General features: G+C 38.9%; 1 protein-coding gene across 1 annotated transcript in view; it reads left to right on the top strand.

The window, feature by feature from the left end:
* Nucleotides 1-18,232, top strand: part of CLVS1 (clavesin 1) — a 156,087-nt gene that overhangs the window by 8,380 nt on the left and 129,475 nt on the right. Inside the window, exon 2 of the mRNA XM_040995019.1 lies at nt 4,124-4,751. Coding sequence (XP_040850953.1) covers nt 4,297-4,751 — 455 coding nt within the window. The 5' untranslated portion in view covers nt 4,124-4,296. The remainder of the gene's footprint in view (nt 1-4,123; nt 4,752-18,232) is intronic.

Here is an 18,232-nt window from a genome sequence, read left to right as displayed (position 1 = left end):
CTTTAGAAAAAGAGGTAGAGTGGCATAATAATAAAGAATTTGGGTTCAGAGAGATAGACGGGTACTTCACAAAAAGTTCATGGAAAATGTAATTGGATGGTAAAATGATGTGGTGCAAAAATATTTGAAATGTAGTTACAGTTGCTTTCCTGATGTGCATTTTCCATGGTCATTTTGAAGATCACTTGTACTCAAGTTGAACTCTAGTTTATGCCTTTTAGAGGCTGTTGGGAAAATCACTTAATCTTTGTGTATTAGTTTCTTTTACATAAAAATGGGAATTATAATACATTCATTTAGTATAGTCTAGTCCTTAGTATAGTGTATATATTCATTTAATATAGTCCTTAGAACTAAGGACTAAATATTGTAGTATCTAGCAAGATAGAATAAGTTTCTAGGACACAATTAACATAGTTATAACAAAGAGTTTACGATTATTATTTTTATTGCCACCAGGACAAAAGAAACCACTTTTCACTTCCCCACATGATACCAATGCCAACGTATCTTTTTATAATGCAAAAAATTCGAATGAGAGTCAAATCTTTCACATGAGCAAGAGATTACAGTCAATAATATACAGCCACATAACATTTCCACTGCCTTAAATATTGTTAACCGAAGTTACTATTTAAGTAACTGTCTATGCAGACTCTGGATATGAAGGATTTGCCTTTAATGGAAAATATCTGTTTCATCTAAATGTGAAACCCAGTGACACCAGCTGGGGTATCCTCCATGGATGCTTCCCTACTGAGCACAGAGTAAAGATGTAGATCGGAGCAAATTTATTCCCATTTTACATATTAGAGGTACAGCTGTGTAGAAGCAGGCCATGAAAAACGCAACCTCAATGATCCCCTTAAGCCCACAGTCATTTATCTCAGAAATGTTGTTGAGTTCCCTGAACTCTAAGGTAAGTAACTTGCTCTAAGCTGCTTTAAATCTTCTGTAGGGCATGAACTATTCTCATGCTTTGCGGCCTGTGCTTTGTGCTCCTGGCTTGTCTGTGAACATTACGCAGCATGCTCCAAGGAGGTATGGATCTGTGTTCTTCGGCTATATTCTCTGAGACAGGGATGGGGCTGGTTTCATAGGTGGAGGATAAATTCAAATTCAGCTGCAGCGCCTAATTGAAGGAAAAACAGCCCTGTAAGTACTGAGCTAGAGATGGAAAGAATGTACCCATTTAACGGAATGCTTGAATTTTTTCTTGATTTATTTTTCTTGATTCCTTCATTTACTGAATGCCACTCCATACAGCCAGTGTCATCAGCACTAAGGTATCTGGTGGCTAACACATTGAGGTACGCTGTTCATGGAACTGGTTCTCCTGCCACCAGGCACTGAACTGACAATACACAGATGAATGAGACTCACCCCTTCTCCATAAGGTAGAAGTTTGATAAAATGGAGAGGGAGAAAGACAAATAACAGTAAATGTAGTCAGGGCTATGTGGATACTGTGGCCTCTGAAGGTCAAAGAAGGTTTCCTGAGGAGAATCACTTTGAATATGAGCCTTAAAGAGTAGGTGGGAGTCAACAGTGTTTTTAGGCAGAGGGAGCAATTTTCACCCAGGAGCAGAGATGAGAAAAAATTGCAGGTGTCTCCATGTGGCTGTGATGGCCAGATGGAGACTCTGGAGAGACAGGTAAGGGTTGGATGATAAAGGGTCTTGGAAACTGAACAACTGGGTTTTATACTTTATCCTAGTTCACTTGGAAGCTAATGCTGTGTGGCAATTATGGAGTGGCATGAGCGCGTTACACTTGAAATGGAGAGAATGGTTTGGGATGCAGAGAATGGGCTGTCAACAAGGGTACCAGCAAGGAAATTAATAGATGGACAGTAATGTGATATAAGCAGACTTTGACAATAGAGATGAAAGGAATTGGATAGATTTAAACAAATGTTAAGGCACTGATTGCCTGGTAGGGGGTAGTAAGAAGGAAGGTGGAATCACAGTTAACTCACAGGTTTCCGGCAGGGGAAAGTGCATGGGAGAATATGTCATTCACAAAGAGAAGGGGCACACTCATGAAGAGGAATTCTGATTAGTTCAGTTTTGAACAAACTTGTTGTGGGTGTGTAGATGGAGATGAGAATAAAACTTGAAGATCAGGCTGTAGCTACAGATTGAATTTATCTGCACAAGGATGGATTGGTTGTGGGGTAGCACCCTGTAAAAACATTGGCATTTATGTGGCCATCACAGAGAATCCTGAACAGTGAAATCTAAAGGAAAAAGCAGGGTGTTATGAGGTCATGGAAAAGAGCGGGCAAATAAGAGGGAGGTGTAAGAAGGATGAAGCAGTTAATTTCAGAATCTGGTAGAGGTCATTCACAGTAGGTTCTGAAATTTGTCTATTGAATTCATGAACAAACATGCCATTCATTATTAGAGTGACCATCTGTCTGGGTTTGCTCAGAACTGACCCACTTATGCCATTTGTCCCAGCATTATGGCTAGCACCCTTTAGTGCTTAAGTTCAGATAATAGGTTGTATCATTGTCATTGGTTAGTGACAGCAGTTTCAACATTGTGTCTAAGATAGATTGCAGCAAGGATGAACTCAATGGAGAGACATGGGAAAAGTCAGCTTTTCCAAGGGATATGGTGAAGGTGTTGGAGAAGGAATTTTATCATTAAGAGGGCATTGAACTAGATATATTCAGATTTCTTGTAGCCCTGGAAATAGTTCATAGTATCACTTATTTACTGTTTTTATTATAATGGGCTCTTTAATTAGTGAAGCACAAAATTCAGTTTATTGTTCCATAGTACATATTATTGCCTTACAAATGTTTTCATAACATATTTTGTTAAAACTAAGTTTTTTTAAATTTCTTTATCTTGAAAATGCATAGCAGTTACTCAGTGTTATTGATCAACCCTGTTGTCGAAGGGCAATGTCTAACAGAAATGTGAGTTGGTTGCATCCCATAGGAAATTTCTGTTAGCCCTAAATTAAATAGGAAAATAATTTTATCTTTTGAAGAAATTTTTATGATGTAGCAGATTGGGGCTAAATATTCTGCCTCTCATTGCAGTTTCTGTTAGTGAAAAAAACTAGGGGAAAAAATCTATGCTTCCAGGCTTATATTTACATTTGTATGTAAAAGTCGCCCGATTTGGGGGACTTTTTGAGAGTTTAAACAGCTGTATGAAAATAAGAAAGGTGCAAATAGTGTGATGCTCTGCATGCTGTTTCAGTGGGGAAATTGTAAGGGGTGTCCAAGGAGGTCTTCAACAAAATATTGGAAAATGCATATTATGAAAAACTAAGCATAAACTTCAACCATTTTATTATCAAAATAAATTTGGCTTTCAATTCCATTTTCCCTGAAGTTTCATAATCCCCCTCATAACTAAAGAGATTGAAGTACTTAACTGTTATTAAGCGTAAGAGTATGTGGGGATGACAGAAAACTTATATAAAACTAAAGAATCTTGGGTTATCTAGTGTCAACCAAGACTTTTAAGGAGCATGGACTTCCTTACAGAAGGATGACAAAGGCAAAAAGCAAAGTCACTTGTGAAGGTCTGCCCTTTAATCTCCTTTCTCATTGCTGCTGAGTTTGAGTTCTGAGGTTAAGCTTGGAGCCATAAGCCTGCCAACCACACCCTTAGAGTTAGAGTTAGGATGTTAGGGTTGGGGTAGGTTGACTATTAACATACCCTTCTTACTATGAAGATTCAAATGGATAACTTAAAAGGTGGTGGAGGGGATATTTTTGTTTGAGAAATAAGGCTAATGGAAAGTTATAAATTATACTGGGGCCATAATTTTTTTGCCATATACTAGGCTGTGAATAATCCCATAAAACATGCTCTCACAGAGAAGAGTCTGTAATGTTTCTTAAGATAATTAAATAAAGCAGTATTCTGACTGTATGGAAAAAAGCCCAAACACATGTGTGTTATCTATTCATGCTGTAATAATAAAATCACACCAAATCTATCATTATAAGGATAATTTGCCATTTATTTTTTGATATCTAATCTAGTCAAACTCACAGTATAATACACTGTTTTTCTATCCCAGCTCTCATTAATTGACCCAAACATTCTTTGCATCATCTTTATTTTTGCTTTTCTTGTGTGCTTCTCTTTTTCAGTAAGCAATGGCCTCAGTTTTGCTTCTGTTTCGGATGGCCACCACCACATAGGGTCTGCATGTCCTGCTGCTTCCCAGGAGCAGCCAGAAGGCCGCCTGCCTGCCCGTTTCAGTGGCAATGTGGGAGGAGAAAAACTGTTGAATGGACCACCGTTTCAGCAGACCATCAGGTGAATGGGACCAGTCTCTATTCTTCCAAAATATCAGAAAGTAAGCCCTTGGGAAGGAGATTTGGCCACGATGACCCATTTACAAGCTGGGCTCAGTCCTGAGACTATAGAGAAAGCACGCCTGGAACTGAATGAAAACCCAGATGTTTTGCATCAGGATATTCAGCAAGTTAGGGACATGATCATCACCAGACCTGACATTGGATTTTTACGTACAGACGATGCCTTCATTCTGAGATTTCTCCGAGCCAGGAAGTTTCACCAAGCAGATGCCTTTAGACTCCTGGCCCAGTACTTCCAATATCGCCAGCTAAACCTGGACATGTTCAAAAACTTCAAGGCAGATGATCCTGGAATTAAGAGGGCCCTAATCGATGGGTTCCCAGGAGTGCTGGAAAATCGTGACCACTATGGCAGGAAAATCCTTCTGCTGTTTGCAGCCAATTGGGATCAGAGTAGGTAAATGTAGATAGTGTCTTTACTTGTTTTTTTTCCTTTCTATTGCATGTTTGGGGTTGAATGGCTTTGAAGGTAATGGTTTACATTATTGTTCTTTATTAACAGCAATAAAAATGAATTCAATTGATGCTTTAAAATCAAATGGTTTTAACATATAAACTGCTTTCTTGGATCCCTCCATGCTATTACTATCCTGTTTCTCCTGAAAATGTCAGTCTGTCAAGCTGCCCAGGTCATTGTGTCCCAAACCGAAAGTGCCCTCCCCACCCTGTCTGTTCTTTCATCCATTTGGTCATTACAGAATGAAATCTCAGGATTGTCCTTGATGACTCATTGATTTGGGCCTCATATCAAACTAAATGCCGAGTCATGTCTAAACCTCTAAGCTAAACCTCTCAGATCTCTCCTCTTCCTCCCACTGCCCCCGCCTTGGTTTAGATTCCCATTATTTATCACTTGTGTTACTGAAAGAGCCTGCTGATTGGCATTCCTGCCTCTAGTCCAGTCTCTTCTGAAAGTGTAGCTAGCATGAGCCTTTTAAAATTTGGTTACATGCCTCTCCCGGTCATAGTTGTTTAGTTCCCTTCAAGGCTTTTGAGTGAAAGTAAAATCCTGTAGAGTTCCCCTTGGACATTTCTCTTTGTCCTCAGCTGCTCCTTGTTTCCTGGTCCATTGGTTGGAAATATAAACCTTGCTTCCAACTAGTTGGACTCAGCTACCAGACCCTTAAAAAAGAGACCTCCTGTTCTAATTCCAACCATCCTGGACACCTCCTCTGTATTCTTACCCTAGTCTCAAGACTAATGTTTCTCTAGAGGTTTGTGTCTTCTGTGTATTTATGTCTGGTTCATGGCACAGTGGTGAGTGAGTGTTGTATGTGAATGAATGGATAAATCCATTTCCCAAATTGCTGAAACTTTTGTGTATTGGGGAACCATTAGTTTAATCTTTAAAATATATATCAAATAATCCTTCTGATACCAAAAGAGGATTTCCTATGGTATCTCTCCAATGCCTCATATCATTACTGTCTTATTACAAATGATAACTAGTGCAAGACACTTTAGCAATGATTGGCTATCTATTGGTTGATAATGTTGAAGCATGGCATGGTCCAGAACTTGCTGAGTCTATATTTGGGGTTGGGTTGTCTTTTCACATTTGTACTCTATTTCATAATGATATGTATTAATATGTCATGTTTGTTTACATATTACATTAACATGAGTAATTCTGAGTTTCTCATATTCCATTTCCCCGATAAGAATTATTTTTAGATGTACACATTTGTGCATCTATATCATGCACTCAACAAACATTTGGAGAATAAAACTTTGTGCCACTTTTTGTACTAAGGCACTTAGAGGAAAATAGTGAGAATACATGTCGCCTCTCAGTGATGATCCCATTGCAGTGGAGCAAATCCCTGGACAATCGATCGCAATGTACCAACTGGATGGTTCCATCTGAGACACACAAAGCATTAACCAAGGGCGTGAGCTTTAAATGATGGGGAAATTCAATAACCTAATATTGGCATGTGAGCGCTGCAAAGTTTGTGATGGGAAAGTTTTGATGATTCTGAAGATTAATCAAGCTGACTTAAATTGCACTAAACTGTATTCTAGATTTTCCAGCTGCTCACACAGATGATGCAAAGAATATTGCTAAGTAGTAATGTGCACATAAATAAGTGAACCATAGTGAAGTATTTTATTTAGGTCAACCTGTATCCCAAGATACATTATTAATAAGAAAAATTAAATCTCTGAGGAAATAAACCAAGTGTTTGTGATTATAGGAACCTTGAACAAATTACTTCATTTCTCTATTTCTCTTGGGTAAGTTGAGAAGTTTAAATGGTGTAATTCCAGAGATCCCTTTCAGCCATAAAGGCTCATGAATGTGAAGCTCTTTCAGCTGATCCTACGGATGGAGAGGGATTTTAAAATTCACTTAATGGGCTCTTAATTCACTAGGCATTTTAAAATAATCTCACTGTTTCTTCCTACTTCCTTACCTCAATTTGCTTCAAATTATGCAATATTATTTGTTCCAAAGCATGTCAGCTTTATGAAACAGGTGGCAATGATGAGGGGCTCCTCTTGGCAGGTAAAGTTCATTCAATGCAAGCAAACCTCTGTTTTAATGCAAATATTGTGATGTCATTTACTGCCTATATGACATTGAAGAGGGAACGTCTCTGAGACTCAGTTTCCTCATCTCTTAGGTGGGATGATGATAATGATGTCTGTTTAATAGTGTGATGGAGAGGATTACATTAAATAGAGCACTGAAGAAACATGGCCCCTTGTTTGGCACATACTAAGCTCTCATTAGGCACTGGCTTATAGAATTTTTACTAATATTCTAGAATATTAGAAGGAGAGGTAGAGAAAAAGATCCGTGCAGATTCACTTCTAAGTGGCCTCAATGGCTAGAACTGAACTGATCCGGAGTCAAAGAGCTTCTTCCAAGTTTTCCATCTAGGTGCAGGGTACTTTGGGCCATCTTCAACTGCTTTCCCAGTCCTCAAACAGGTTGATGGGTGGGAAGTGGGGGCAATTGGGATGTGAGCAAGTGCCCAGATGGGATCCTGGTGCATTATAAGGCAAGGATTTATCCATTAGGCTACCCACTCATTGTTTCTAGGGAGGTTTGCAGCTACTGTTCCATGTTCTCTCACACCCGGCACTGGTTTGATAGATATGCTGGAAACAGAAGTTACTTCAAACCGGTCAGTGTTCACCTACAGCCTTCTCTAAAGGACTGTGGTGCCCGAAGTCCTGCAGTTCTGCACGTGGGGCTACGCAATGGGAGGTGAGCTTTCATAAAGTTCTTTGTTCTGATGAAACTCCAGGGCAGTAGGTAGGAGATAACTCTAAGCTGTAAATCAGCCAGATGATTGAAGTTCATCTTTGCAAGAACATTAAAGACCTTTGAGTAGCAGGGTGTCTCCATGTCATTCAGTATGATGGTCCTCAGCCATAAGAACTTATGACATAAAGGGGACACTTTCCCTGTGTCTTCTTGTGGACAAAGAGAACAAGACAGTCAGGAAGACATTGGACTCTGTCCAGGACTATGAAATAATCCTGTTTCTGAAATCCCAAAACTTAGTGAGTCAGAACCAGTAAAGGGCTTGGTTGACCCTTTGTTCTTGGGAAAAACTTCCAGAAGCTCTTTGGCAGTGATACATCTTCCCGTTGGTATGGGTTTGAGAACAAACAAACTTGAGCTGAAGTGGAGAACAGTTATAACTACAAAACCAAACACCAAGTGCTACTAAGTGTTTAAAATATGCTCTGCAGAAATGCTTGCTCAGGAGAGTATCATTGAGTCATGTTTTATAGATGATGAAGTTGAGGTTTAGAGAGGTTGGATAATCTACCCAAAGCCACACATCGTATCAGTGGCTAACATTGTCTAGTTTCTCACCTGAATTGAGCTGCACTGCTTCTCACTGGAGCTCCTGTGCCAAACCTGGGGGTTTCTGATTCTGATGTTCAGATGTCACTTGTGCAAGGAGCAAGTATTCATCAGTCTCTTTAGGTCTCTGTTGTCTCAACAAAGACCTCAGAGCTGAAAGGCAAATCCTCATATCACCTACTTCAGTGTCATAGGAACCCCTATGAACTGAATGTGGAGAATCCTTATCCAAATGTTTTTTCTAGCTGTTTGACTATACTAACAAGGACAACAGAAACAAAACTGATTTCTTAAGTCCTCAGATCAGTAAAGGAAACTGCATTGCTTGGGACTTGTTACATAAAGTGATTCTAACCTGAGCCTAATTTAAAACAATGATCAAAGACGCCAACTTTCCCACCTTTTGTTACTTGCATTAAGATGATTGCTCATGGGGCTGGCACAATGGTGTTGTGTGTTAAGCCTCTAATTGTGGTGCAGGCATCCCTTATGGATGTTAGTGTGTATCCCTGCCACTCCAGCTCCAATTCAGCTTTCTGTTTATGGTCTGAGAAAGCAGAGAAGGATAGCCCAAGGCCTTGGACTTCAGCACTGATGTAGGAGACCCAAAAGAAGCTCCTGATTTCAGATCCCTCCTTCTCTGTCTTCAAAATATGCATTTTAAATTAAAAATAAATAGATAAATCTTTTTCAAAAGATACTACTCATATGCTAACTTTCATTGGCCTGAGAGAACCCCAACTCTGCTACCCATAGCTCCATGAACTTGTCAAAAGATATAACCTCATGAGTCCTGTCTCCTTGTTTGACAATATGTGCTCCATGGAGCTATGAGGATGAAGAGAGGTACCCACAGGAAAGGGCTGAACATGCAGATCGTATTTCCTTTCTTCATTATTAAGGTATTTTTCTCCCATTTCAACCTAATCCAGAACCTAAAATGCTCCAGCTGTGCTTTGTCACTCAGTTTAAAGAGCTCATTACATAGACCATATCGCTGTTGAGTATCTGAAACTGCTGATGGATGAAGGAATGAAATCAGAGGAGTTTACAATGTGTTCATATTGCTCTCTGGATGTGTCTATGGTCAAAGTATTCTTCAAATATTTTTTTAAAATTGTTCTACTGCCACAAAAACTCCTTATCAGACATATCCCACCACTCACATTTTAATTCCACTTAGTCCAGGGCTAAGCTGCATTCTGTCTACTGTCAACATTCTCTTGGGATTGATCTCATGTCCTTAAAAGCTTGCCTGTTAGGAGCCATCTCCCCTATGGATTGAAGGAGGCAGTGAGGTCTCTGCTTACAGATAATGTAGCACTAGGTGTCCATGCCCAACAAGGTTGCTGTGCCTTGGGAGGATGTGAGGCATTATCTAGCTCCAATAATACTATTACGAAGGTGGTGGATTTGCAGCTGAGCAAGCCAGGTAAAGACTGGAGAAAAAGCTTTTATTGATGGAATATCTTTCTAGGTCACCTGTTTATAAAACCCTCACTTAGAAACCCAAAAGTTTAAAAGACATAGCACTCATTATTTTGTAGACTAAAGGAAAAACAAAATAAAACAAAACAAAACACCTTATCCCCCCTTCCTCCTCTGATGGCTAGAAATTTGCTGGCCTAGGAATAACCTCTTCATACTAAAAGCAAACTGTGTCCAGTTAAGTCAAACAATGTTGAACTTGACCTCAAAGAATTTGACTTGAAATTGTGCTACAAGGAACATAACCCATATCTTCCCTTTAAAAGGTTGGTGTCAGGCATGGACGTTTGGTGCACTGGGTAAAATACTTCATTGAACACCTTTATCTCATATTGCAGTACTAGGTTCAATTCCTGACTGTGGTGCTGTTTCCAGCTTTCTATTCATTTGCACTCTTGGAGGAAGCAGGTAAAGGCTCAAATATTTGGATCCCTGCTATCCCTGTGGGAAATCTGGATAGCGCCTGGACTCAACAAATACTTGGGGAATGAACCAGTGGATGGGACATCTCTGTCTTACAGATAAATATTTTGACTAAAAAAATTTAAATGGATGGAAGCTCAATGTCAGTAACAGTCAGTAATCATGGCATTGCCCGGCTGCTGTTTTTACTGTGAGATTTTCAAGTGGACACAGTTGACTTTCCTATGTAATTCATAGCCAGTGACGGGACCTTCTCCTGCTTATCAGTTATTTCCCCCATTTCTCAATCAACCAAGAAAATAACTTTTGACCTCTTTATGAGAATATTGAAGAGCAGAGAAGAAAACCTCTAGCCCCTGCCTGCACTTCAAGCTTAGCCCCGAGCACTGAGCTGTAGTTCAACAACCACTTGCCAGCTATTTTGTTCTTTAAATATGGTTCCCAGATAATCCCTCCTGAAAGATGACATACAGAACCTTAAACAGCTGCTGGGAATGATTAAATGCCTGTGCTCCTTCAAGGTTGTGAATCAATCTCAGAAGCCTTTTATTGTGAGTGTACCATAAAGCAGTGCAAGTTATTGCAACTAAACTGCAAAATGTAACATCAGACAAGGAAATAAAAGAGAGTAAATTTTGTTGTGAAGGTTTAAAGTGATATGTTGTTTTTTCTTGGCATGTTCTCTTTCTGTTCTTCACTGCTATTCTCTTCCCTGTACCTCTATTTCTTCCCTTTTGCAATACTCCTTACATGTCTCTGGATCTCATTTCAAATATGACATTTCCACAAATAACCCCTGGTATCTTTCTGAATTGCAGAGTATTAATACTAATAGTGCTGCCAAGTACTAAACATCTTCCTGCACCTTATTGTTTCATTCAATCCTCATGAAGGTGCACAAAGGAGATATGTTTGCTTCCACTGTGGGGTGATTATATGTGGACAAAATCACAGGGCTGATGAGGCTCTAATCTTCAGGATCTCTCTCCCCTTTCTCACACTGTCTTAGTTGTATTTGAGGCAAGCTGTTGCAGATTGTGCTACCTAATATTAGATTGCCTAAAATTCCTTGTAAACTTCGTGTTTAGGACCTTTACAGCTGTTTCATAAAGTGGGTTTAGTGTCTGCCGTGCATTTTGCCATATGAAGCCTTCATCATTTGACATTAGTTTCCTTATCCAAGAGTTATCTTCCACTTGAGTCAGATGAGACTCGTTTCTTTCTCCATTCTGAATCCTTCTGATGGTGGAGAACACTCCACCCTTGTGTCTGTAATTCCTCCTGCTCAAGCTTCATTTCTCTGATACAGGGAGCATCTGCCAGAAAGGAACAAACGAAAGATAGCTAACTCAGGTGGGAGGCTGGGGCCTTTGAGACTCTTCCTATAGGCATAATCCCACTTGAAGGAGAGGAAGATTGAGCTAGCGAAGGAAAGGGAACATATAGGAGGCTGTCTGAGACAAAAAGGCTGAGTGTGCAGTAATCCTGAGGAGAGAAAGCTTACTGCATTGGGAAATCTGGTTCTTTCCATTGAGCACAGAACATAGTTCAATAGTTGATCTGTGAAATCTCCCAAAATAATACGCTAATGCCTCATTTATTTTATATCCTTCACAGCAAAGAGGATATTCCAGAGAAATAAGGGCCAAGGAAGCAGACTGAGGCCAGGAAAGAATTTGGGTTTGATTATAGTATGCAAACAGTTCTAGTTATCTGTCAAAGCTCGTATCCACGCTAACGAGTTTTATATGGTGAGATAGCACTGAGCTGTCTTCAGTTTGTCTCTGAATTCCTGGTGTACTCATCTTCTTTATTGCACCTTTCCCATACTGCAGAGAAACTTGTGGAGCAGGACTACCCTTCAACAGAGCAGGTTCAATTAGACATTAAGCAGGTACAATAGCTAATTTGTGGGGCGAGGCCTAAATTGTTGGAGAACCCAGTTGTGGGAGGCTCTCCGTAGACTCTGTGTGAATAGGATATTGCCATTGGAAGTGGCTAAAGTTGTGTGCAACCGAATTTGAGAAGGAAAGAGGAGAAAACTCTGATGCTTCTATCTGAGACACAGGGACAACAAGGACACAGAATGGGAGAATAACACAAAGGTGCTATCGATGCTTTGTTTTCTGTGTGACTTGAGCTCCATGTACCAGTTTTCTCACATAATACATAATAAGATTGTAGAGGCAAATATCTTCTATTGTTACCCCAATTCTTAAAATGCATATTCTTTAGATGTCATTGTGTTCAGTTCAGAAAAGATTTCAGGTTATAGAAATCTCAATTGTTCAAGATGCTACTTTCTGTATTGTACTCGGGGATTGGAAGCCTGATTCCTTGTTTTGTTCTTTGTGAATGTCTTCCTATTTCTACTCAATACCTCTCCGACTTGGCAGGTGTGCACAGATTCTGTTGGTACATTTATCTGTGAGCATTTAATCTATCATAGGATTTTACTGTTTGCATATTGATTAGTGTATTACATAGAGTGTTTCAGTTTGATAGCCTATCTGTGAAATTTCCCAACAAATACTAGAACGCTTTATTTATCTTATATTGTTCTCAGTAAGATGGTATTTCAGAGAAATTAAATTTGCAAATAGTTGAGATCTTCCTTTTGCAGACTGTTTAAAAACTTTATATCTTTCAGCCTCGGTTAAAATAAACAAGCCAATCTTAGAATGTATGCTCTACTTTCTACTCTTGATATGTATAATTTAATACTTGTTTCATGACAAATGTGGATCACACTGGATATAAATCTTTGTACCTTGGTTGCAAAATAACCACCATGATGAAAATTCCTGGTGTATGCAATGTTTTATCCCCATGTCACATGCCGTACTGCCATGCTTTATGAATTTCCTAGTATTTTGTCAATTCAAGTGGGTCTGCTTCAAAATCCTGCTTTCTAATTTTCTGTGGATCAGGCAGCCAGAAAACCAACCTTGTTGAGTTATATGCTTTGGGTGAGGACCTAGAGGGAATCCCAAGAAACAAAGTAAATGAGCTGTAGCAAGTGCATGAATTTTATAACATCTCATTTGTGTGCTCAGAAACACAGTTCTGGCTAATGCACCAGCAGGCAGGGTGTGAAGCACCTTGTACTATAGCACTGATTTCAAATTGTAAAAAACCTGAAAATCTGACTGAGGACACATATTTAGCCTACTGATTAAGACACCTATGCCATACATAATGGTACATGGATTTGAGTCCTGATTCAAGGTCTAAATTAATTACAGCTTTGTCCTGAAGCAGATCCTGAAAGAACTGTGATGAGTCAAGTAGTTAGGCCCTTTTCACCCACATAGGAAACCTGGATTGCTTTCCTGCCAGACTTCAGCCTGACTCAGCCCTAGCTCAGCCCTGGCTTTTGGGGGAGTAATGGGTGGAACTATTGTCTCTGCTTCTCTCTCTCTGCTCTGCAAGTAGAAAGGGAAAAACAACTGAATCATTTTTCTCTCATACTTTCATTCATGCATTCTGTCTCTCTTCTGACATCTGTACGTTTTGTCTAATATACTCCCTTGCCTAATATTATTTGTATTCATTGAAACTGACCAAAATTCACTTATCTTAAGTGGTGACTATCTTCTGTGTTTTCATTTTCAGTCTTTTCTAGCTATTAACTATAAGGCTTTATTTCTCAACAAGAATACTTTGACAGGGCAAATAGAATAGTTTCTGTTTGTATTTATCTTGTACCACTTTCGCTGTCTTCCTAGCAAACTTACTCTAAAGTAAAAGAATCTACATAGCACTGGCACTGGACCCATTTCCTTTGGTCCCTTCTTCTGAACGATCACACCCTTTATTTCAGAATAGGCTTCCCCATCCTAGTCATAGGTTCAATGTGTACTGCTCTGAATCCTCCAGTACCCAAATATCCTCACACAGGGACAATGCCTGGAACATTGGGGAAGACCAGGAAATTTATTGCTGGAGAGAAACCAGAGTGATGCTTTCTTCCCTGGTCTCAATTCTCAATAAAAACAGTAAACGGTCCATTGTGGATGAATTTTTAAAAAAAGATTTATTTTTATTGGAAAGGAAGATATACAGAGAGGAGGACAGACAGAGAGGAAGATCTTCTGTCCTCTCATTTACCCCCCAAGCGGGCGCAGCAGCTGGTGCTGAGCCAATCCGAAGCTAGGAGCCAGGAGTTTCTTCTGGGTCTCCCATGTGGGTGCAGCATCCCAAGGCTTTGGGCTGTCCTCGACTGCTTTCCCAGGCCACAAGCAGGGAGATGGATGGGAAGTTGGGCTGCCAGGATTAGAACCACTGCCCATATGGGATCCCAGCGCGTTCAAGGCGAGGACTTTAGCAGTTATGCTGTCACTGGGACCATTGTGCATGATTTTTAATTTCCTTGTGTTTTTCTATTTTCATGGGAGAACCACCACATTGTATGTTTCTCCAATTAGTTAATCCAATAGTTTAATTGGGAGGATTCTGGAAAGGCAAGTATTCTATCAGTGAATTAATTATAGTTTATTTGAAAGGGGTATATAAAGAGATTTATTCCATCTCCTGATTTACTCCCCAAATACCTCTAAGAGCCAGAGCTGGGTCAGATTGAAGCCAGGAAACTTGAACTCCATCCAGCTCTCCCAGTGGATGGAAGAAGTATTAGCACTTGCACTATCATCTCCAGCGTCTTAACATGTATTGGCAGAAACTAGATTGGAAGGCAAATAGAACTCACATCAGCAATCCCATATGGACTATGGACAACCCAATCAGAGGTCTAATCTGCTTCACTACAACACATATCTGGACTACATAGTTTTAAATTAACTCAGGGCATTAGACTATATCCAGTTTTGCATTCAAAATATTAATACAGTAAAAATCTTTATAGACAAATATTTTCCTACATCCTTAATTTCCTCCTTGGTAGGGTAAATTACAAGAAGTTGAATTAGTCAGCAATTAATGAAACATTTTACAGCTCTTTAATCCATGTAGTTAAATTGCTTCCCAGAAATGCTGTTCTCATCTTTATTGCCACTGGTAGTATAAGAGAGTACTTGCTTATTTTCACCTCATAGTACAAAGCACAACCACACATGCTATCACTGTGTACTGCTTTTACTGGTCTGATAATATTTTTTCCTTGCTTTTCTTACTTCTTCTTTTCTGGATTAGAAGTTGTCTGTTTCTGGGACTGGCATTGTGGTACAGCTCTTTAAGCTGTTGCTTGCCATGCTGGCATCTCCTATGAGAAGTCAAGTTTAAGTTCTGGCTGCTCCACTTCCAGTCTGGTTCCCGGCCAATGCTCCTGGCCCAATTAGTGGGGCTCTGCCATTCATGAGAGAGACTTGGATGGAGCCTCCAGCTTCAGTCCGATGCAGCCTTGGCCTTTGCAGTCATTTGGGGAATGAAACAATGCATGGAAGGATCCCCCCCTCATCTTGCCTCTCTGTAAGGAATTCCATCTTGGTCTCCTACATGGCAGAGATCTAAGCAAGTGAGCTGTTATTCCCTATATCTCCAGACATATTAGCAGGGAACTGAATCTGAAGCACCAGATCTGTGGCTTGAATCAGTATTCTGATAAGGAATGCGGATGTCCCAAATTGTAGCTTAATTTATTATATTACAATGCTACCCATCCCCAGAATAGTCCTTTAAGCCAAGCTGGTTTGTCTTGATTCAATATCTATAGTTTCTAATTGGGTAACTTCTTTCTGAGTTTTAAAAAAATCCACTTATTTTTCATCATGATTTATTTATACACAATACATTCTGTTTATTCTTCTTTCTCTGAATATTTTTAAATCTGTATTTTTTTTTCAGATTGTTCCAGTAACTGTAGCCTAGGCTGTTATATTTCTAGTTTCTCTCATCTGTTGACTGTACAAGGCATTGACCTTTTTCATGGCTTTTGTCACAAGCTTATTTTGGTGGGAATTGGTTTTTATAAAACTTCTAAATGTGTCCTTTACCTTTTTTATGACCTCATTAGTTCTGGAACCATTTTTATGTTGCTCCTAATGTCATGGCTTCTGTATCAGAGATTGAGCACCAGAGTCAAGTGTGGAGGAATCAATGGCTAATTTTATTTTCTCATTCTTTCGCTGCCAGCCAACCTAAGACCTAGGGAAAGTTCCATTCTGTCTCATTCCGAAGACAGGCAGAAAAAAGTCTTCTTTGTTTTTGTTACTAGGATTTATAACTTCCCAGCCCCTCATTTCAGAAAAGGAAACCAGTTCTGGTTCTAGTTCAGGGTCACAAATTCCAGCTCAGTGCCATGGGAGCATTAGAACTCTATACCCCAAGAGATAGACTGATTTTAGTCACTTGTTAAGGCTTCAAATCCTTCTACTGATAGCTGCCTATTTGTCAACCTGGGAGATTCCCCTTTAAGTATGACTTCTATTATAACTGAACATTTTACAAATATACTTATTCCGTACTCCCCTTCCATTGAAGGAAGGTATTAAATCATTTGACATCACCTACTCTATCGCCACAAGCATAATTTCTAATATATATAAATAAGCATATCTTGTAATTTATTCACTTGATGCCTCTTTAATTTTTTGAATCTCAAAAATATGAGCATATGGCCAAAATATCAATATTTTTCTATTTTTCACTAAAAAACTTTCATATTTTTATTTTTGTTTACATAGTCATTTGGTTTTTGAAAACAGTATGGAACCTTTCCATGTGTCTTCACATACTGAAAGGGAAGAATGAATTTCCTTAAGGCTTTGCAAAGGGACACTGATTCCCTGCAGCCATCACAACCTATTCCCAGGGTCTCTCTTTTTACAACATCACTTTGAGGATTAGGATTTCTGCATAGAATGATGAGGAGTTGCAAACATGCACATTCTCTTGTGGATAACCAGAAATGTGGAGTATTTTCCCTATACACTCTACCACCTTCATCCCAGCCTTAGTTTACTTATTCTGTGATTTAGAGTTCTTAGTATGTTTTTCTACTATTTTAAAAATGAGTGATCATTTCATTCACCTAAAAAAAGCTTTTGTTGATCGGTTTTGTAAATACATTAAAACAAACATTTAAGCTCATCTCCGCATCTTACTCGTGTATCTGTTAGCTCAATGCCTGTCCTCCTGCCAAGATTGCTTCATCCCAGCTTTTTTTTTTTTTTTTTTTTTTTTTTTTTTTTTTTTTTTTTTTTTTTTTTTTTTTTTTTTTTTTTTTTTTTAGCACATTTGTCATTGTCCTGGAATAGGTTTAGCAGGAGCTTCTTCAAGAAGACTGTATTGGCAGGAGTGCTCTGTGTGTATATGCCGGAGCAGCCTAAGAAGTGTTTTTGTGTCTTACAGGAGAGATAGCCTGGCCGGGTTGAGGTCTCAGGTTTTATCCTCAATTGCTTAGTAGTGGCCTGTGGCTTGCCCTTCAAAACTATGATGGCAGGTGAATCTGAGGACAACCTGATTTTGATGTGGATTTTTTCCCCTAGGTGACCTGATTTTTTTTTGCTTCCAGGTGCTTATCTGATTCCTATTCTTTCTCTTTTTTGCTAGATACAGAAAGTTTTCTCCTACTTATGCTTAAGATTGGTTATTATCCTGACATCTTATTTTGTTGGAACATAAAGTACACTGCAAATTTCCTTAAAAAAGTATTTATTTGTGTAAGGAAATATTTTTTCTGCTTTGCTATAGTTAATTATTCTTTTGTTTCTTCTTTAGGAATAGTGTTAAATGATTCATTTATTTACTGGAAGGGTGTGTGTGTGTGTGTGTGTGTGTGTGTGTATGTGAGAGACAGAGAGAGAGAGAAAGAGAGATAGTCTGAGACCAAGAAATAAAGATGCTTATTTTCCATCAAAATTATTTATATGTTTACTCAGTTTTTTATGATTATCCTTCTTTCTCTTTCAGCTTAACTCCACTGCAGTATAACCTAGAAAAAGAATACATGTCTTTGTTTTATTCTTTTTTATGTCCCAAGCACCCAACTTAGCTCCTGGAACATACAAGGTATTGATTAAATATATATCGGAAAACATAAATATATGTTGTATAAATGGTTAAATTTTTTAGTGTACCTAATTATTCATTGGTTTATTTTGCTTGCTAAAATTTATAGGCATTTTCTCTAATATTTATGTCTTTGGAGATTTATATGGACTCTTATAAAGCTCTCTGAAGTC

Source organism: Ochotona curzoniae, unplaced genomic scaffold, assembly GCF_017591425.1.
Source record: "Ochotona curzoniae isolate NIBS_2020 unplaced genomic scaffold, NIBS_Ocur_1.0 contig_1071, whole genome shotgun sequence".
NCBI lineage: Eukaryota > Metazoa > Chordata > Mammalia > Lagomorpha > Ochotonidae > Ochotona > Ochotona curzoniae.
Note: the sequence above shows the minus strand (reverse complement) of the source record. Positions and strands in the feature narration are given on the sequence as shown.